Source organism: Balaenoptera musculus, chromosome 2, assembly GCF_009873245.2.
Source record: "Balaenoptera musculus isolate JJ_BM4_2016_0621 chromosome 2, mBalMus1.pri.v3, whole genome shotgun sequence".
NCBI lineage: Eukaryota > Metazoa > Chordata > Mammalia > Artiodactyla > Balaenopteridae > Balaenoptera > Balaenoptera musculus.
The window spans coordinates 134,672,586-134,695,359 of NC_045786.1; the positions used below are offsets into that span (position 1 = coordinate 134,672,586).

Consider the following 22,774-nt stretch of genomic DNA (forward strand, 5'->3'; position numbering starts at 1 on the left):
TTGAAATGGAATCATCAAGGAAGATAGTGTCAAAGAAAACCAGAGCCAGACAGAAATTAAAGTGGTGAAGGTAAATTTTATGCAGGAACTATTGTAATAGGGGAAGAGCGACATGAGTATAGAGCTCCATTCTGAATACAACAAGGACAAGTGGGGACTTACAGCCAAGGAGCAAGGTAAAGAGGGGTCAGTGGATAAAAAAAAAATTGCTAAGAGGAAACATCAAGGATAAGGGGGTTTCCGGCTAAAAGAACTTGATAGAATTATTAAGGAAGGCAGGATGGTAAGGTATTGGGGGGAGGGGAAGTGTGGAGGGAGGAATTTGATCAGATATCATGGTTGGGAGATTTTTCCCCTATTACAAATGAGAACTGGGGTTAGTGAATGTGCTGGCTGCCCCCTGACCTTCTATTTAATACGGTCTGTGTTTTTGCTCCTCCCCCACCTTTGCAGTATATCATTATTTTTTTAACATCTTTATTGGAGTATAATTGCTTTACAATGCTGTGTTCGTTTCTGCTGCATAACAAAGTGAATCAGCTATACATATACATATATCCCCATATCCCCTCCCTCTTGCATCTCCCTCCCACCCTCCCTATCCCACCCCTCTAGGTGGTCATAAAGCACAGAGCTGATCTCCCTGTGCTATGTAGCTGCTTCCCACTAGCTATCTATTTTACAGTTGGTAGTGTATATATGTCCATGCTACTCTCTCACTTTGTCCCAGCTTACCCTTCCCCCTCCCCGTGTCCTCAAGTCCATTCTCTATGTCACGTCCTCTTGTTTAAGGCCTAGTTATCATTTGAGAACATGTATGGGATGGGTTGTATCTGCTTGGCTATATAAAAGGGTTAGGTTTCTTTCTGTCTTCCGTCTCTTCAGGGGATTGCCTGTGATATGAATCATATTCTGGTTTAATGTTTATTCAGTAATAAAACTGTTTTCTTTTCCTTCTACCTTTGTGGAGAGGTTTTCTGGGTGGCCAGGAGATTTTGGTTTTAATTATATTTCCCCAAAAAGGGGAATGAGAATTCTCAAGCACTACTGGTGGGAGGGAAATCTGGGACAGCCATTCTGGAAAGTTATCAGATGATATCTAGTGAAGTATATGTTTGCCTTTTGCCCAATAATTCTATTCCTGGCATATACCCCAGAGAAAATGTCCTTAAGAAAACAATTTCAAGGCTGTTCAATACCCTATTGTTTATTGTAGTCAAAATAGGTGCCCATTCTGAATCTTAATCAGTAAACTATGAGAAGTATCAAATTTTATTTATTTCTCTAAGTCCACTTAAATCCATCTCCCAGCCCTTATCCTACCATATTGGCTGGGATTTTATCTCATTTGTTATTGCTCCCACTCTCACACCCACTCAAAGTATTATGTAAGGGTTCTAGGGTCTCGGGCAACACCAATAGCTCAGGAAGTTTCCATCAATAAGTGGTCATTTTGCAGCAGGGGTCACTGCTGAGACACACACTAACTCAGCCCTCAGGGTCTCTTGGGATTTGGAGACTGAGCTGAGCTTAGCGTGTGTGAAAATTAAGTGAAGCAGGAGGATTTTGTGCTCCAGCGGTGACCACAATTACATCCCCTCTGAGGTTTTGCCCCTTTTGATGTCACTGTCATGAGCACTGAATAAGGCCCTACCACAAATAGAGCCCACAAAGGCTATCCTCTCACTGCATTGAGAGGAAACAAGCTCTTGTCTTGGTCTTGCCCTCACCCTTGCCCTTCCTAAACTCTCTTAAAGACATTCCCTTTCCTCTCCTCCCTTACATAATCTCTTCAAAGAGTTTAGGCTTTCACAAAAGATAGAGAGAGATGTTGCCTTCAAGCAGCTTCTAATTTAGGTCCTACAAATAACCCTGAAGATATGAAATATAGAGTTTGGCTATCCAGCAATATTTACAATAGCCAAAGACATGGAAACAACCTAAGTGTTCATCGATGGATAAATGGACAAAAAGTACGAGGAAATACTGTTCAACCATAAAAAAATAAGGAAATTCTGCCATTTGTGAGAGCATAAATGGACCTTGAAGGCATTATGCTAAGTGAAATAAGTCAGCAGAGAGAGACAAACACTGTATGATCTCACTTATATGTGGGAAAAAAAAAACTCATAGAAAAAGAGAGCAGATTTGTAGCTACCAAAGGTGGGCGTGGGGGTGAGGGGAGATGAAACTGGAGGAAGGTGGTCAAAAGGTACAAACTTCCAGTTATAAAATAAATAAGTACTATAAATGCAATGTATAACATAATGACTACAGTTAACACAGATGTATGATATATATGAAAGTCGTTAAGAGAGTTAATCCTAAGAGTTCTCATTACAAGGAGAAAAATATCTTTTTCCATTTCTTTTTATTATATCTATATGAGATGATGGGTGTTAACTAAACTTATTGTGGTAAATCTTTCACAACATATATAAGTCAAACCTTTATGTTGTACACTTTATACAGTGATGTATAGCAATTATATCTCAATAAAACTAGGCAAAATAAAAGAGAGGGGGAAAGAACTGCATTTTAAAAAGGCCTGGTTATCTATTTGAAATAAAGAAAGAAGTTAAGGAAGAATAACCAAAAATTAATATCTCAATAAATTATTTTGTGTCACTAAAAAAAAAAAAAAATAGGTGCCCATTACTAGGGCAACAAATGAAAGATAAAACATGGTAGATATATATTATGGAATAATGTGCATAATACAGAAACAATGAACTACATGAACATACAGAAACAAGGACAGATCCTAAAATAGCACTGAATGAAAGAGAATCAAAATACAATTTATAGCACAGTAACTTTTTATAAATAAAAAATACAGACACACAAAACAGTACTGCCTGTTTTTCAAAGATAGATGCACAACTCAAGGTTTATAAGAAACATCAAATGTATGCCTATTATTGGGATGGGGGTGGAACTGGATATAAAATAAAACAAGGGCCTTATATAGACAAATGATGACAATGTGCTGTGATCTGAGGAATACAATCAACTTTCTGAGCCTCAGGTATAATAAATAAATAAAAGACACAAAAGAAAGGAGGTAGAGGAAAGAATTCTCCCACACAAAGAACTGGTCAGCTCTCTAGCGAATTAAGACTACCATCCCTTCTTAAATTCACTATCCTTCAATTTGCTACCATAAAGCTAAATACAAATAGAATTAGGAAGGTAAAATAAGGAGGTTATGTTGTCTGAAGTGGAGTATCTTTTTACAATTCCATTCTGGCTGTCTTTTAAGAAAAGCTTGTGCATTAATTATATGTCAACAAATCATGGATAAAGATTATTTAACTTTTTTAGATAGACATTAGAAATAGCATTCTGTTGGTCTAATTAAAATTTTATTTCAGGATAATTCCTACTTTTTAATTGAATAATATATATTCATTGCCAGACATGAGTAATAAGAGGGCCCCTGCTGATGACTTTATATGCACCACAAAATTATCTCTTCCACTGCCAAAGTAAACCCTAAGTTGTGCTGCCTTCATGTTTTCATGATATATCAAATTTAAACATGTGACAGCAAATTTTCACAGATAATCTAATAAAATCATTAACTGGAAAGTACTCATTTGCATAAGGATCAAATGTCAACAAGAATATAAAAATTAAATTAGTATTTGAAATCTCCAGACTTTTGGTTCTCTGGAATTAAACTTGAAGACATTACAAAGCCAAACTGTAATTAGATGTCTCCACTGTTCTCTACCAATAAGAATAGGGCTTTGGGGGAAAGCAATTTAGCCATCTATTCAAAAGATTTTAATAAAGAAAGATTTTCTTATTTAGGTCTATAGTCACCTCTATTTTGATTAAGTAATTCCTCTTTAATTCAGGTGGTGACACGGTAAGTGTGCCATAATCAGTGGTAAGATAGCTTCCCAATTGTTTTCAGGTTCAAGATACCTTTATCCATAAATAAAGTAGATTTAAATTTATATGTTTTGGCCTTTGTCTAGGAGTATGAACAGACTGATGAATGAAATGAAGTCTTATTTCACTTAGAATGTTTTACTTTGCTTGACTTTTAGTGGCTTCTACTTCTATTGTTTCTGGTACAGACACATAAAACCATATCATAAAGAAGCTTTAAAATGAGAAAAGGAGATTAACAAGAATGGTCACTGATTCTGTATGCTCTCTCTGGTTTTAACTGTAATCACCTTTTGCTCCAAATACCATCTAGAATACGCTAACAGGCAATTCTTCCTTTAAGAATTACTAGGACAAGGGCTTTAGTTTGGCAACTCACCAATGGTTATCAGTCTACAGCTATACAGGAACTCTGACTCAGTTGCTGACCAAATCCTTGAGCTTTACCTGGAAATAACATTCTTAAAATTACTCATTTATATAATATAAAGAAAACTATGTTAGCTTTCTCCTAGTTCTTTACTGGTTAGGAAAGTCATAATAAAAATTTCTAACAATATCAAAGTAGATAATCTCTATACTTTTATGCAAGAGTTGCATCTCCCAAAATGAGAAGCTTGATGTAGATAATTCACCTAATTGATTTCTGATCCAATTTCTTAATTTAATTTAAAAGTTTAAATTTCTAAACTATTGCTATCTAGTTTTTACAGTCTAAGATGAAAATTTACCCAGACAGGTCATCTTGTTCAACTAGATTTTCAGAGAAGATAATACTAAAAGTACAAATATGAATCAGATTTTTCTGGTCCTTTTTTTAAACCCTTAAACCATAAATATTTTAATTAATTTTTAACTAATTAATGACAGAAACTGAAATTCCTGTGAAATAAAAAAAGTACACATAAAATTATTTTTTCTTTATGTATGTTTATAAACAGTCAATATTACAGATAAAATATTTGAAATGAAAATATATTTAAAAATCTGCACTCATATTTTTCATGAGACAGCTGTTTTAAACTATAGTCTATTGAATGAGGCAGCCATCTGGTGACGGAAAAGGGCACTTGCATGAACTGAACGTCACAAATATTCTACACAAATCAACTTAACCTCAAAACATATAGTAGTGCTCTCCAACAGAAGTATAATAGAAATCATATGTAATTTAAAATTTCCTAATCGCCGCTTTTAAAAAGTAAAAAGAAACAGTAATTTTAATAAGGCATTTTAATTTAAACCAATATATCAAAAAACATCATTTCAACATGTAATCAATACATATTTTTTTCATGCTAGGTATTCAAAATACCATGTGTGTTTCACAGCACAACTCAATTCGGACTAGTCACATTTCACGTGGCTGTGGCTAGTGGTTGCCATGTGGGACAGCGCAGATCTAGAAAATGAAACGAGACCTGCAGTTACTTTGATTTGCCTAAGTTCATTCATTTCTCAGCCCCTCTGCCCACTCTTTCAAAAGTTCTTTCCTTTCCCTCTTTAAATTTTATTTTGTAAAATTTTTTGGCCTCCTGTACACTTTGGAATACTTAAACGGCCCTCAAAAGCCTGTCGACGAACGACAAGAAGACCCTTGGAGGTCCTATGCCTTCTCTGAAGGGCACCAGGGCGTTACGTTGGCCTGCGCTGTCCTTCCATTCGGCTCGCTCTGCGCTCAGCGGCTTCGGGCTGTAGTCAGCTACACTCCTGGAGGGCGGCGGTGGCGGGCCGCAGGACCAAGGGCGCGCGGGGGGCATCAGGGCCTGTTCCGGCCGTCTGGCCGCCTTGACATCACAGCGTCGTGTCTTTGGGGTTCAAGTCCAGCGAGGCTCCGGGCTTCCAATGAAGGTCAAAGATTTTCAGTAGGAAAGAGCCAGGACTGGAAGAGGCAACGACTAGGTCCCCGCCATAAGTCGTCGCTTCCTGTCCGGGCCTCTGATCCGGCGAAGGTGGGTGAAAAGCTACCTGCAGGGACCAAGTGACCCGCAGCTCGGGAAGCTCCCCGCCCTTTCCCAGGAGCACCAGCAGGGTCTTCCGGGTCGACCCCGACCTCTACTGATTGGTTGGAGCTTGCCGCCACGTGATCCAGAAACGAGTCGGCCACCGCTTTCCCCGCCCCTTTCACCCCCTCCCCACCCAGAGGTCGCGGGAGGCGGAGGGTGGGTTTCCTAGGCAACCGCAGCGGGGTAGTGTGTACACACCAGGCCCCACGGTAGAGAGGGTGTCGTGCCTGCTGCTGCAAGACAGGGATTAAGAAGTGGGAGTGGACTCTGTTCTGTCTCGGATTGCCCCGGAATCCATCCTCTCTCTGGGATAAGGTGAGTGACTATCCCCCGGTGGCCTTTGGGAGTACCTCACCTGTAGGCAGGCCCCGGGAGTCTTTGCTCCCCTCTCCTCTCTCTCTGGCCACACTGGGAGGACGACAAGAGAGAAGCAACGCTGAAGTCAAAAGACCCCTGTAACGGTGCAGTGGTGATGTTAATGAGAGACAGTGACATGACTTTATCTGAGGCCGTCACGGTTGCCAGAGCAAAGCTGAAGAGGACGAGGAGGAGGAGAGGGAGGGTGGCCCACAGCCACCTGTGCAGCCTTTACTGAGGGAACGAAGTGCTCCTTGGACACACTTGATACTGCTCACCTAGAGCTGGAAGGGCGTTTTTTGGCCCATCAGTAATAATGGATGGATTCTGATCCATTTGTACCCAAGGGAGGAAACTACTTGACCATACAGGGCTTCTAGTTTGTAGAAAAGAAATTTGATTTTCTCACAATGACACCCTCCCCAGCTCTCATGGCAGACAGAAACATTGCCCTTTGTACTCTAATTATTGTTCTACTCTGATTGGTCATGTACAGAAAGTATTTAAGTTATACCATATAGGACCCTGTGGCATGACAATTAATTCAAACCATTCAACAAATTTTTATCAAACACCAAGCATGTGTCAGGCACTGTGGTAGGTTCTTTGTCCCTGCCTTCAGTGAACATGTAACCTGGCAAGGAGGAAAGACCTGGAAGCATCACAATACAGTGGAACAGGTGTTGTATATAGGGCATATGCTGGCTTTAATTGGAGTCACGAGGAAAAGAATGATTATAATACTATCAGAGAGAATTAAAGTCTTCAGAGAAGACCCTTGATTTAAATCTTTAAGGGTATATGGAGTATGCCGTAAAGTCAAGGGACAGTTAGGGAGGGGAAACAGCATGTGCCAAAGAACAGAAATACCCCATGCCATTCAGAGAACTATAGTTGTGGCCAGAGCCTGTGTTGTTCCCGGGAGTTTGTGGTTGATGAGCTTGAGAGGTAGACAGGAGTTAGAGTTTGGAGACCATGAATACCTTCCAAGAGGAGTAGCGTGAGTGGATTTCCCTTTCAGGAGGTTGCTGTCACGGTAGAGTAGAGGATCGATTGGCAGGAAGTGGGACTATAGAGAAAGCATCGGTTAAGTTGAAGTGATGAGAGCCTGAATCAAAGCAGAGGCAATTGGATAGAGGGGAGGAAAAAAAAAACACCAACGTGATAGACATTTAAGAGGTATATGCAGAAAGATTTAATGAGTGAGCAAAAGTGGGGGAAAGAATAAAAGAGTGGTTAAGCATAAGTTCCAGGCTTCTGACTTGGATGATTAGAAGAATGGTGTCACTTACCAAGAGAAAACATGCATTAGGAGAAGCAGGCTGGTTGGAAAATATAGAGTTCAGTTTTGAACATACTGAGTTTGAGACACATTCAGGTGGAGCTTTCCATGTGTGTAGTTGGGTGTTGCACAGAAAAGAGGAAGATAAAAATTAGTAATTCTTCACCAAGAAGGAAACTATTAATCAGAAAATTAGGTTTTACATAACAAATAGAAGCCAAGGAGAAAAAGTCACCCCAAAGAAGAAAAAGAGCCATCAGCATCATCAGATTCCATGACAGGGTCAAATTGAGAGCTGAAACATGTCTAGTGTCTTTGGCAATTAGATTATTGTTGACCTGGAAAAAGAAACTGCAGTGGCCTGAGGTGTCCTCACTGAGACTGCAGTAAACTGAGAACTGAATACAGGTACTAAAGTATTGCTAATAACTACATATCTTTTGTAATGTTTCCTAATGCTATAATATGGTACTAATGACATATCTAAAAGTTTTCCTGTAAAGGGATCTAAAATCAGCTGTTCATTGAATACAGGATAGGAGAGCTTTTTTTTTAAAGATAGTAATGACCTAACATTCATATATGGAGAGAAAAGAGACCCTAGAGAAAGAAAGAGGGGAATAAATGAAAAGAAGGAAAATTTGACAGACCAAAGTTCTGAAAGAGACTGAAGAGGATGGGATGAGTACACAGGAAAAGGGATTCATTTTGGACAAGAGAAAGAATACTTTTACTAAGACAGGAATCAGAAAGTGAAAGAAATACAGTTGACCCTTGAACTGATTAACTGGGGATTAATCCATGTATAACTTATAGTCGGCCCTCTTATCCTTCGTTCCTCCTTATCCTCGGATTCAATAAGGCATGGACCATGTAGTACTGCAGTATTTACTGTGGAAAAATATCTGCATATAAGTGGGTCTGTGCAGTTCAAACCTGCGTTGTTCAAGAGTCAACTGTATATCTTAAGAGGTATGGGAATTTAAGGAGTGTATATCTGATGGTGTCACTGTTCTCTGTGAAAATGGGGACAACATCATCTGCTGAGAGAGAGAGAACTTGAGAAGAGTGGTGAAAGTTTAGAATAGTCCAGACGTTGTGAATCCCAGATCTGTATCTCTAGTCCTACTCCCTAGGAGAGGAAGTTGAAGAGGAAAATATAAAATGTCTGTTGTTGGATTCAACTCAAGTTAGAGACCATACATTTGCAGTGATTTCAACTCACATAACCAACCGGCTATGTGAAATCTTCCAGCAGCACTCCAAAGCAGAGAGCAGAGGTGACTAGATCAACCCAAGGTTTGAGATTGGAAGCATGAAAGCTATAGAAGCTCCTGGTGGTTCCTGGCTCTCTGGAGAAACTAGAGAAGATCTGTAGTTTCTTAGATGGGCATGCCCTGAAAAGAGCTTTCCCAAGGCGCAGGAGAGTGGGTACAAGCTGGGCATCAGGACACTCACCTCTTGATGGAATCAGAAACTGGAAGCCTTGGGACCACTTGTGACCGGAGAAAACATACAAGACTTGTAAATACCAGGAAGGTCCATAATTATGCATAATTAATTATGCACAATCACATAATTCAGATGTAGTTATGCAAGTTATAGAATCTGGGGGTTTTAAGTTAAATTTTGTTTTGCTAATTAACTATTGAATTACAACAAGGTTTTTCCTAAGTGAGGGCATTGGTGAAGGGAAGATAAGGTGAAGTGAAAGAAAAGGTTGGTACCCCAAATATGCATAGTAGTCTTCTTGAATAAATGGAGAGTTATATGTTGTTCTAGAGGAAGACTCAATACTGTAAAAATGGAAGTTATCCCTAAATTAATCTTTACAGTCGAATCTCAGTCAAAATCTCAAGTGAATTTTTAAAAACTAAATGCAAAATAATCATAAATCTTATTTGGAAAAAATAAATATGAAAGAATAACTGGAAATTTCCAAAAAAGAAAATGAGGTAGAAATTTACAACATAAATCACAGTAATTAATACAGGATAATACTGTAGGAATAGGTAGAGGTAAGGGAAAGCAGATTAGAAAGTCCAAAATTAGGCTCAAGTATACATGATAATTTAGTGAATAATGAAGGGAGCAGTTAATTTCTTCTGTAATAGATATCTTGGACGTGGGCTAGAAAACTTGGATGGCTGTTTGTTGACTTTGGGGGTGTTAAAGGTAGGTTTTATCCCTTGTGTGGTGGTGGGCAGACAGACTTCTCCTTTGGTGCTCACAGACATTAAACCAGAATGTAGGGGCTTCTCTTCTGATAAGAAGAGGTGCTACAAAGCCCTGCTTTACTTGGGGTGCCATCCAAGTAAACCTAAGGAGGGAAGACTGTGGCCTGCATCTCTGTATGGGCCTCTGATGGAGTATCTAAATTCCTTCAGGTTGTTCCTTTGCTACGTGCTCCCTTGCCTGGCCACTCCTATGCTGTAATATCTGGGGGTTGTCCAAGAATGGGGTAAAGAGACAGTTGCCAATTGGAAGCAGGGAAGGAATGATCAATATTACTTTTAATATAGATCCATCATCTAATCACTGCTCACCATCCTCACTACTACCACCCTATTCCAGCTGCCATCCTCTCTCACGTTATTACAACTGCCCCTTGACTGATCTCCTTGCTTCTCCCCTCAACCCCTAAGGTCCATTTTCAACAAAATAGCTAGGGCGATCCTTTTTGAAACCTAAGACAGCTTGTGTTATTCTTTCATTCAGAATCCTCACACAGCTTTCCACCTTACTCATAATGAAATCCAAAATCCTCATAAAAGCCTACAAGATAGCACATGATCTGACCCCACAGAACCTCTCTGACCCCACATCCTACCAGTCTCCATCTCCCTCACTGTGCTCCAGCTACATCATCTCACTTGCTATTCTACAAACATGTCCAGTATACTCTCACCCAATTTTTTTTGCGTTTTCTTTTCCCCATGCTTTGATGCTTTTCCCCAAGATTCCTCATAGCCCATACTGCCTCATTTCCCACAGTTCTTTGCCCAGATTCCACATTATCAAAGAGGTCTTCTCTTTTCTCCCATATCTATTATTCTCTAACTGGTAGATACTAGTCCTCAATGCATAAGTGAATGAATGAGTGAATGAACAGAGATTCCAGTGTATGAGGATAACTTTCTGGGTGTACTTTTCTTTGTGGTGCGAGCTGGGATCCCTTCCTCAGCATAGTGGAGCAATGTCCCCAGTTTACAAAGCCTGAGTACAAATATAGGCTGTACACATTACCCTGATACAGATCTCAAAATCCTTTGATTTGGTCTCTTTGGATGGCCCACAGCCACTTTCTTCCCAATCACTGCTGCTCTGAGTTTGGGGAATTTTTTAGGATAGTTTTGTAAAATTTCTTTCTCTGGTACCTTGAATTTTGGGCTGGTCTGTACTGATGGGCTTTTTCTCTCAGTCTGATGCCATCTGCTTTATCTTCATTCAAAAGACCTTTCTCAACATCTCTGGCCATCAGTGCTCTTTTGCTAGCACTACTACACATTCCTTTCTTATTTTCCTAGTTCCCTAGTCATTCCAGCGAGATTTGAGCAGAGAAGGTAGGTAAATACATGGCCTCAAGTCACCATCTTTTTTTCCTTAAAATATTAATTTACATGTACACCTGCACATGTATAAAATTTTGCATAAATGATTAAAAGTGAGCATATAAATACTTTAAAAAATAAACATTTACGGAAAATTTCATAACATATATGTAGAAACCACACAAATCTTAGGTATCTAATTTTATTCTCTCAAAGTAAATGCATTCTTTTAGCACCTAGATCAAAAAATTTATCTTCATCAGCACTCCAGAACCTATCTTTTGCCTCCTCCTAGTCAATCACCCCTGAAAGGTCGTAACTATCTTGACTTCTAATACCATAGATTAGTTTCCAGATTTCATATGAATGGAGTTATGCAGTATGTACTCATTGTGTTTGTGTCTTCCTTTGTTCAATATTGTGTTTGTGAGAATCATTCATGTTATGTACACCAATAGTTTCTTTCTCATTCTACTCCTAGGTATAAACCCCAAAGAAAACTGTACCTATGTCCTGCATAATAAAAATGTCCAGGGAAACACTATTCAGCTGCAAACTGGAGACAGTCCAAACGTCTACTAAGGGTAGAATGAATAAGTAAATGGTTATATATTCATATTATACAATACTAAACATGTTTTTTTTAAAGTGTAGGGTTTTTTTTTTCCAATTTTACCTAGATCCATCTCCATCCAACCTCTCATGCCTATTATAACCACACCAGCTTTCACCTATATCCAAGGTAACTCATGTTAACAACTTAGTATGTATCTTTACATATTTTCTCCTTATGCATACATAATCATAAACACACATACATATCTCTATTCTATGTCTATACACACATGTATGTACACACATATCTGTGGAGGAGTTATCATAAAAGGTAGAATCACAATAAACAAATAAATACAGTTTCTACATCTTGCTTTGTCATGTCCTCATATTAAAACCAGGATTCCTATATTTTTTAAATAGTATATGTCTGGAATAATATAATGAATATATTAAAAAGTATGAAAAATTAGGTTAAACTTCATTGAAGCTACTTAGGTATTTAGTAGTTCATACCATCTAAAGTGAGGAAGTTGACTAATTCATTTTAATAAACATTTATTACCATGCCTATGGTATGTCACTAAGCCCTGAAGATTCTTTTCTTTGCTAACTATACTTAGAGAACTGTATTCAGTTTGAAACACCGTAGTATAATAGGATGAATGAACTGGAACTGGTTCAAGGGAGAAAACCAGGGCTCTTTCTAGTGAGAGAACTAAAAGACATGAACTGAGGGCAAGGTGAAGGTATAGCTGAGAGATGACTATGTTCTTCAAGTATTAAAGGGTCATAGTGTGAAAGAAAAATTATGCTTGTTTTATTTGAACCCAGGAGGTAAAATGACAGTGAATGGGGAGGAGTTATGGAGAGACAGAATTAAATTCAGAATAAAAAATAACTGTCTAAGAGAAAACTTCAGAGATGGAATGGACTGTCTTGGGGTCCAGACATACTTGGTAATGTACTGTTGGAAAATGTCAAGCCACAGGTGAGTAATTCCACCCAAGTAACTTTAAGGTTCCTTTAAATGATACGGCATGACTCTAGTACTTATTTCAACTTTTCCTTTTCCTTAACAGATATATTATTTTAACGTTTATTTTTAATGGAAGATGATTGAATGGGAAAACCTAAACCAAGAAGACATAATTAAAGAACTGGTGAGTCAAAGCCAGGTTTCTTTTCAACTACATTTGTAAGAATATTAAATGGAACATTTCTACACTCCTTTCTGGAGCTTATCTAGAGATTTCTTCTACACCATGATCTTTGGAAGTACAGAAAAATCATATATATGACACAACTTTTCTTCTTGTGAGTGAAAACTGACATCAGTGAAACTGACAGTTTATAATTTCTAATGGCAAAAATAATTTTTTATTATCTTAAACAGGTAATAATCCAATTTCTTTTTTGAAAACAGTGTTTATGCAATGGTTTATCTTATGAGATGATTGGACAAGAAGGATCAGATACTTCAAAACTGGAAATGTTTTTCTCAGGGTATCCTCGTATAGTCGGATTATCATTATTTCCTAATTTAACAAGTCTCACAATTGTTGCTCAAGATATAAAAGAAATTTCAGGACTAGAAACTTGTTTACGGCTTAAAGAACTTTGGATTGCCGAATGCTGCATAGAGGTAAGTCTAAACGTAACCTTACATGAAGGTTATGCTAAGTTCTTTGGCTTTGGAAAAATAATTCATTGAAGTATATGCTTGAGGCATGGATCAAAACAGATAGATTCATACATGATGAATTGCAGTTAAACCCTTTGCCCAGTAAAACAAAACAAAAACAGATAAATGGGCAAAATATAAAAATAGATTTATACAAAGGAGAAAATAGAAATAAAGAGCCAAAACATAGACACATTCTACTTTTTAGTAATCAAATCAGATCAAATAATACCCAGTACTGCTTTGTAGTGAAATTGGTTTACTTTGACCCTATTGGTTGTGTGAAAATTATAACATCTATATTGAAAAGCAATATTGCAAAGTGTATATGGTTATGATTATAACCATATAAAAATAGGTATCAAGTTGATTAAAAAAGAATATGAAAATTGAAAATAGTATTTAGGTGGAGGGATTGTATGATTTTTTATATTTTAGTTCATTTTGCTGGGTGTTGATTTTGCAATCTATTCTGAAAATGTGATTTTTAAGGAAAAGGTACTTAAAATCTACTTTATTGAAGGATTAATAGAAAAACACAAGTTAACACTATTCAGGCTCCTCTTTTTTATTTTTAACAGAAAATTGAAGGTATTCAAGAATGTAGAAATTTAGAAAAACTGTACTTATATTTTAATAAAATTTCTAAAATAGAAAATTTAGAGAAATTATCCAGATTGGAGGTTCTTTGGCTGAACCACAATGCAATTAAAAATATTGAGGTAAGATAATTTCAGTGATTCATATTTAAAGTCAACTCCTGTAGAGTTTAACCACAATGTTCAAGAAATATTCATGACTAGTTTAATTAGTTAAGAAGAACTAATGTGTATGTAGCATATTGTAACATATAGAGAACTTCGTATGCATCATTTTCTTTACTCCTCCCACCATGTCTGGGAGGTAAGGTGTTATTTCTTCTCTGAAGGTTAAAAAAAAAAAAAGGAGGTTTAGAGAAGTTTTGTATATAACTTGCCTAAGATTTTAAACACACTCTGGGTGATGTGTTCTTTTTGCTACTCCTCCTCCTCTTTTCCTCTCTACTTCCCTCCCTGTTCCCTTCTCCTTCAAAAATTCTTTCCAGGTTCCAGAGAACAAAGTAGACTTCACTGAGGCACCCACTTACTTCTAAGCTTGTAAAGTAAACAGCACCTGGTGCTTGGAACGCCTGGAGAACTAACCAGATTGCTCAGATGATTTATAAACATAGATTTTAATGATTTCTTCTAAATTATATATTGTCTAAAATTTTAGGGCTTGCAAACTTTGAAGAATTTAAGTGATCTCAACCTTGCTGGAAATCTAATAAGCAGCATTGGTATGTACAGTTTCATTTGGAATATGAGAAAATGTTACAATAATTTTTTGTCAATATGAAAAGTACAGTCTTATAATATCTTTGAAAAGCATTTCTAAATCTATAATTACAGGATGTGAAAATACTACCCATTGATCAGTGGTTACTAATTATACAGCATTACTGTTAGTCTCATTTATATGCAAGAAAAGATGGTCATATACAACTCAGAAATATGACAAGATATGAACAGGAGGTAAAATGAGAAATTTAATTTTTTTCTCATCTTGTTTTTTTTAATTAAAGGTCGATGTCTTGATCCCAATGAACAACTAGAAAGATTAAACCTTTCTGGTAACCAAATATGTTCTTTCAAGGTATGTTTAAGTGGAATTATTTATTTTATTTATCAGCCTGGATCATGAACCATCTTTTTACAGAAAATGGACTAAATAGTCCCCACTTAAAGAGTAATTTGTTTTGGACTACCCAGTACTCCCAGAAATTTGAGAGTCACCTGATTAAATTGGCCCTAACGATCTGACACTATTAAAACCAAACAAATAACTCTTTCCTTGGCTCTTAGGATACCATTTTCTCTTAGTTTTTCTCCCATCTTTCTGGCTACACCTCTTTGGTTTTCTGGTTTTTCATCGTCTCCTAGCATCTAAAAAATGGATTGCCCCAAGTTAGTCCAAGATCTTTTCTCATTTCTATCTGCATTCATTCTCTAATCTAATCATCTTATAACTTTAAATACCTTTATCCACTTATCACTCCTAAATTGGTATCTCTACTTTCCCTAACAACTACCCAAAATGATAGACATCTCCTATCCTAACTCAAACTGATTTCCCCTCTACCGAACCTTCGTCTCCTGCAGCCTTCTCCATTTCTCTAAATGTCATCTCAATGCTTCTAATAACTTAAGCCAAAATCCTTGAGTTACTTTTTACTCCTCTTATTCATTCATACCCCATATCCAGTCCATCAGCAAATTCTGTTGGCTCTACCTTCAGAATATATCCAAAGTCTGACCATTTTTTACCACCTGCATCACTATCAGCCTGGTTGAAGACACCATCATCTCTTTCCTGCATTATTGGAAAAAAAAAAAAAGCCTTCTAACAGTTCTCCCTGTGTTTACCCTTTCACTACACTCAGTCTGTTCTCCACATAGAAGCCCACTCCTTTAAAAATATGTCAGATCAAAACACTTCTGCTCAACATCCTCCCTTGGCTTCTCATCTCTTTCAGAGTAAAAGTCAGTTCTTACAATGGCCCACCAGACTCTATATAATCTAGTCTCCCCACTGTCTCTCTGACCACAGCTTCTACCACTCTCCCCTTTGTTTTCATCATTCTAGCCACTCTGGTCTCCTCACTGTTCCTTAAATATATCTAGGACACATTCACCTTAGGGCCTTTGCACTTGCTGGAGTATTCTTCCCTTGTATATCTTCGTGGCTCATCTCATTTCTTTCTGGATGTTATTCAAATGTTATGTTCTTAGTGACACCTTTCCTGCCTAATTTAAGTAAAATAGCAATGACCCCTACTACCCTCCTCAACCGGAAGCATTCCATTACTTTTTCCCTGTTTTATTTTTCCTATTGGCACTTACCCACAACCCTTATTAGATTACAAGCTCCATGAGTACAGGAATTTGGCTTGTTTTGTTCACTGCTATATTCACGATACTTAAAGCAGTACTTGACTTGTAATGAATCTCAATAACCATTTGTCAAGCACATAAATGAGAGAGAAAAAACAAATAAGAAGACAATGTTTACGGTATATAATGTGGGTGAAAACATATGGCATTCATGATTTTGACAGTGTCAGACTGAAGGTACATTTTAAAACACTTCCTCTAGATGATAGGTGAGCAAATTACCTATAGAAATAATTTTGAGTTGATCAATATTAAAGTAGGCATTCTTTTACTCAGAGAAGAATATGACACCAAAAATCTATAGAATGAGGCAGAATGTTATAAACACCTTAAAAAGAAATTTCAATAAAATTTAATTTTATTGGTCAAATTCAAGAGGAAATATCTGATGCGAACATTGAAGGGTTGACAGAATTTCAACAGGCATTGTAGGGAGGATTTTCTACAACGCAGTGGGAAGTAGGCATTCCAAGATGAGAAGAACAATATGCAAAAAGGTGTGGAGGTAAGAAATCAATGTTATTTGAGTAACAGCAGCAGCAGAGATCAGAGGGAGCTATGAAAGATAAATTCAGAATGCTGTGGGAGGTAATGTTTAAGCTAACAAATGAGACGTAAGCAGGAGTTACCTAGGGAAAGAGCATTCCAAGCAAAGGTGTGAAGGACCTAAGTGGTGGAAAGAGTGTGGCAAATATAGAAAACTAGAAATCCTCTGTGCCTGGAACGGAATGAGGGAGAGAATCATGAGTTGAGGCTGAAGAAGATAAGTGCAGAAGGCTGGGAGAATAAGGTATCACCCTGCCAAGAAGCCATATGGAAGTTTATCTCACCCTGGCCAGCCATGGCAGCCTTGTGGTACAGAGCAGAGGCTGCATAGGCAGAAAGATCTGTCACTTCTAGCCCTGCCACAAACTAAAGGCAGCATAATACAATGGTAACATGAAGTTGAAGTGAAATAATAATATAAAGCTCCTAGAATAATGACTAAACACAGTAAGCACTCAATAGATATGCTATTTTATTATTATTGCTATCACTTTAATTACATTAACCTATTTCAATCTCCTCATCAAAAGAATGGGGATAAAAATAGGATTATTGTGAAGATTCATTGTATGGCATAAAATTAAAAAGGCTGTCTATAATAATTATGGCTTCTCATAAAAACATTGAACATGACTCACAGCAACTTTTATTATTCACATATTAGGAATATTCCTGAAATATTATTATTCTGAATTTTTATGTCTAACCTTTCCAGTCACCCTAAAAAGATACTATCCTGGTGAAAGTGAGATGTGCTTTCATAGACTCCAGTGTCATCTAACTTCTGAGTGTAGGTGGAGGATTCCTGCATAAGACTTCAAAGTTCACACCTGCCATAGCCCAGACTGATGGTCAAATGCAACACAGCAACCCAGAAATCAAACAGTATCTTTACTCTTCAGCATAGTCAATGGTTTACCTTCCTTGCCCTGCAGAATTTGACCAAATAATTCTCTGCACAACTCTATTCAGAAATCTCCTTTTTAGAGTCACCCTGCTTAGTTAGTCCCACTCATGCCATGGGCCTAGCCATAGCCTTAGGTCCAGCCAGTAAGCCAAGTTCTCACTTGTCCAGAGAGAATTTGGACACACATTATCCACATCACCCTGTCTTACTCTTAATTCTAGCAGCCTGATTTCACTACTTGCTTCCCGATTCCATTTGTATTGATACTTTATCTTCTAAATTAGTGCCTCCTGGTCCTTGCTTTGGATTTCCTTTAATTCTGATTCTGAGTCTCCTGACTAGCATTGCATTCATTTAAGTCCAACTCTACCATAGTACCTTCCTACCCCAGGCACCACCCTAGTAATACTATTATTGAGAAAGATGGGAGGGTGTCTTAGAGGTTGGTAGAAAGTAATAAGCATTCAATTCAATTCACATTATTTATTTAGTGCCTGCTGTGTTCTAAATGCTGAGTGCTGGGAATGCAGTGTTAACAGGACACAAACCCTGTTCTCAAAGAGTTTATCTCAGGAATTGGCAAACTTTTTCTCTAAAAGGCCGGAAAGAAAATATTTCAGGCTTTGTGGACCATATATGGCCTCTGTCACACATTCTTCTTTATTTTTTCCCAACACGTTAAGAATGCAATCACCATTCTTAGCTTGTGGACTGAGGGCCAAAGCCCATACAGACCCTTGGCTTATAGACTTGTGGATAATTGACAGTAGGGTGTGATAAATTCTATAACAAAGGTAAGCCCAGTGGCTAAGAGAGTTCATAGGAGGAGCATCTACCCCAAGCCTGGGGGATGAAACAAGGCTCTCAAAGAAGATGATACCTAGGTTGAGTCTTGACAGATTAAAAGGTAAAATTGGGGTGAAGTTCAGTCCATTCAAAGGCAGAAGCATGAGTGAATGCCTAAAGGGTCTGGGACATTCTGAAACTTCAAGTTGTTCAGTATGGCTAAAACATAAAATGTCAGAGTTTAAATAGAAGAAACAAGACTGAAGAGTTAAGCAAGGGCCAGATGCCAAATAAAGGAAGGTGTAAACAGTGACTTAAACTTCAAGATAAAAGATGTTAAGGAATCACATTGGTCTGGAAGTGCATCGTCAACCCCTACCCCTCCAGAGGCTGTGAGGAAAATGAGGCCCTCAGGAGAAAGCTAGCTTTCAGTTGCCCTTAATAGGCAGAAAGGGCATTTATAGAAACAAACAACACCACCACCAACAACAAAAAAAAACCTCAAACCAAAAAAACCTAAAAATCAGGAGTTCAGTGTTATTTATATTAAAACATAGGTGCCATAGCCTTTGGTGAGAAGAGCAGACCTGGAGGCTGAGGAAAATAGCGAGCTGTGTTCCTGGGTGGTCAGTGTGGCGAGTATGGTGAAGGAGGTAGGAGACCTACATCCTTGTTACTCCTAGGGCACTTGTTAGCAAAGGGGTTGTGCAGAGAGGGAATGGTGTCTTAAGGAATAAATGGGCTTCAAGGTTTCATGTGGAATACATGATTTAGTAAATACTCTTTGTCATTTTATATTTAAAATGTATAGTTATATAGAGTCTGCTGTTTAATTATTGTTGATCCATTTTTCATGTATTTAGCATCTTTTTCAATAGAGAATAACACTTTATGCATCTAAATAACTTTAACATATTAAAGCACATAATTGGAATGCATTACATTAAATTATGGGTGATCTTAAGAGCTCAAATGCCTCCTTTAGAAATGGAGATTTGCAATTAATCAATTGACCATTATTGTTGCTGTTGTTTTAGGACCTCACTAACTTAACCAGGCTGTGTCGCTTAAAGGATTTATGTCTCAATGATCCTCAGTATAAAACCAATCCAGTTTGTCTGCTGTGTAATTATTCCACACATGTGTTATATCATTTGCCTTGCCTTCAAAGACTTGACACGTTTGATGTGTCAGCAAAGCAAATCAAGGAACTGGCAGATGTAAGTGCATACCTAATCAGGTGTCTGTGTCTTATGTTTAATTAACTGCTTCTTTCTGGCTGTGTCAACATGTGGTAGGTAGTATTATCTTGTCAGTGTTGTCACCAATTCTACTTTTGCCCAGTGAGCTGGATATTTCACATAGATGCATACAAATAATATTAGTACTAGAATCTCAATTTTGATGACAGTATTGGAAGGTAAAATAATAGAAAAACATTTAAACTTACATAAAACTTGAAGGAAATCTGAAAAATTATCAGTGTTAAGAATAATTAAACGAATGCTATATATACGAAAATTAATAAAGCCTAAATAAAGTAGAAATCAAACAACTAACCTCCTCTCATTTGGAGTATTATATATCAAAATTAGAAGATACCCATGGTTGATGGTAGTATGCCAGGATTAGGTAGATTTTAATCTAATTAAAGATGGTTTGGGGTTCTCTGTAAGTATAAGTGAATCTACCCACACTGCCCAAATCTTGAAGTTCTCCAGAATCTTGAAAAGGGCTTTTCCTGGGCTGTCACTGATGGTGAATCTCCCAGTAAAGGGATTACTATGCCATGGTATGAAAGGCTTTATAATTTGAGAGTAGAGTTCATAGGAATTTACCATGTCTTTTAATATTCTTCCCACATTATATTTCTACCTCTCCTTCTAGTCCATTGAGTCCCATTTGTTTATTCAGTTAACCATTCAATAAATAGTTTATGAGTGTCTAGAATGTGCCCACATGAAGCCCTCCCATCCTTTCCTTGTGGCTCATCCATCATCTCAACATAGATAAAGAATGTCTTTATCCATTTATCTTGTATCTCTTCTCTTGGTAGCCTGAGGATTTATTCTCAAATTCCATTGTCTCCTCTCTTCTTTTCAAAACTGAGATTATCCTCTCTCCCATCCCAATCTAAGAAGTGAGCTGTCTTGTAATATTGAGCAAAAGGGTAGAGTTATTGTCTACCAGCAGATGTTCAGAGTCATTGGAGGGTCAGGGAGGAATGTCTTCTCTAACAATGTTAAGTCAAAAATAATGACAAAACTTTGCAGTGACAACCATATTTTTGAAATTTCCATTATCATCTCTGTAGTTTTTCATCACACACTTTCTGAAAAGGTGAGCAGGGTGAATGTGCTTCACTAAATTACTTGGCTGATTAATTTATCTAACAAATATTTAATGCCTATTACATTCGAGGCACTAGAAATAGAATGACCAAAACAGAAAAAAAAAACCCTGCTTCCTTGGAGTTTACATTTAGTGAGAGAAGACAGATAGTAAGCAGCTAAATGAGTGAAAAACTAGTATGTCAGATGGTGATAAATGCTATGGAGAAAAATGAAATAAGGGTGAAGGAAACAAGATTGTTGGTAGGGGCAGAGGAAGGGCTGTAGGCTCTTTTATATAGAACTGTTGGGAAAGGATTTACTAAGGCAACATTTGAGCAGAGACCTGAAGGAAATAAGGGAGCAAGTTTTCCAGGGATCAGCAAGTACGAAGACCTTGAGCAGGAGCATGCCTCATATTTTAAGCACAAGAAGGAGGCTAGTATGGCTGGAGCTGAGTAAGCAAAGAGGAAAGAAAGAAGTAAGAGATGAATACAGGAGTGGTGGGGGGCAGATCACGTGAGACTGAAGAATGTTGTAAGGACTTTGGCTTTTCCTTTGAGTGATATGAGGCCACTGGAAAATTTTGAGAGGAGGAGGAAACAAGATGACTTATGTTTTAAAGGGATCCTTTTGGTTAATGAATTAAGAATAGAGGATGAAAGGAAAAGGTGAAAGCAGAGAGACCAGTTAGATTCCAGAAACTTGGATGAGAGATGCTGATGGTTTGATACAGGACACTGTAGAGGGGGTAGTAAAAGGTAATCAAAAGTAATTGTAGCAGCAGTTAGAAGGTAGAACCCATCTGAATTTGCTGATAGATTGAATTTGAAGTGTAGAGGAAAAAGTAGAGAATAATTCCAAGCAACTAACCCAAGCAACTGAAGGAGGGAAGGAGTTGCTATTTGATGAGATGAGGAAGAGTATGGGAGGAGTACATTTAGAAGGAAGAATCACAGCTTAATGTTAAGCATATAAAGTTTGAACAATCTTTTGAATATCCAAGATGGATATATGAGTCTGTTATTTAAGAGAGTTGCCTGGATTGGAGATAAAAATATGGGAATTGAAAGCAGAAGGATGATACCAAGCCGAGGACTGGATGAATCACCAAGGGAATGTTGTGGATGGGGAAGTGTGTCACTTGGGCAGGTAAGTTCTGACTTTACTTGCCACTTGTAGGCAAAAAAAAAAAAAAAAAAAAAAAAAAATCAAGAAACACCATCTGCCATTTCCTTAGTTACAGTTTTTTCTACTCAGTTGCACCTGAGAAACAAGCTCTTCTTGATCAGGAATTTTTATCTGCTAATCATCACCCTAAAACAGCCTTTTTTCCCTTAACTCTTCTATGTTATGAATGCCTGATTTTTTTGCAGAAGAATTTAGTGATTTCAGTTTCAGAATTTCATAATATGTATAGAGAGGGAATTCTTTTGTCTGTTCATCAAGCCATATATTTGTTTCCATTCTATCTGTTATGCCAAATAATTCTGTTGGGATCTTGACTATCCACTCTCTACTAAATAAATCACACAACAGTGTACAAGCCTTCCAACTTACTTGAGGTACAGATTTCCCGATAAAAAGAAATGCCTTCATTATTTCAGGTAAACAGTTAAAACTAGGTCACATTATAATATGCACCTGATTTGTTTATTTTCTTCTCAGCTAGTTCTTTTTGACTAATATAACTCATGAGCACCATTTACCTGGTATATTTCTTAATGGTGGATTTAATCAATTTATCATGATAAACATTAGTAACTGCATGATCCATTGATATTAAGGAATTTAAGATAACTGGATTAGATTGACAATTTAGTAATTTGCTCAATCTAAAACAAGTTCATTTAGAGCATTCTTTTATAGATTTGTGAAAAAAAACCCCATGAAATCCT

The 22,774-nt window shown here is 37.4% G+C and overlaps 1 protein-coding gene and 1 long non-coding RNA gene across 2 annotated transcripts in view; one reads left to right on the forward strand and one right to left on the reverse strand.

Moving 5' to 3' along the window:
• Window positions 1-5,114: 5,114 nt before the first annotated feature.
• Window positions 5,115-5,911, reverse strand: LOC118890571. The gene is made up of 2 exons (XR_005018762.1): window positions 5,529-5,911; window positions 5,115-5,302 (listed from the first exon to the last, which is right to left on the reverse strand). It is a non-coding gene; the product is annotated as an uncharacterized LOC118890571 (long non-coding RNA).
• A 194-nt stretch (window positions 5,912-6,105) lies between these two features.
• LRRC9 (leucine rich repeat containing 9) overlaps window positions 6,106-22,774 on the forward strand; it is a 97,059-nt gene continuing 80,390 nt past the window's right edge. Inside the window, 7 exon segments of the mRNA XM_036842050.1 lie at window positions 6,106-6,221; window positions 12,734-12,814; window positions 13,078-13,296; window positions 13,917-14,057; window positions 14,590-14,653; window positions 14,939-15,009; window positions 19,584-19,766. Coding sequence (XP_036697945.1) covers window positions 12,767-12,814; window positions 13,078-13,296; window positions 13,917-14,057; window positions 14,590-14,653; window positions 14,939-15,009; window positions 19,584-19,766 — 726 coding nt within the window. The 5' untranslated portion in view covers window positions 6,106-6,221; window positions 12,734-12,766.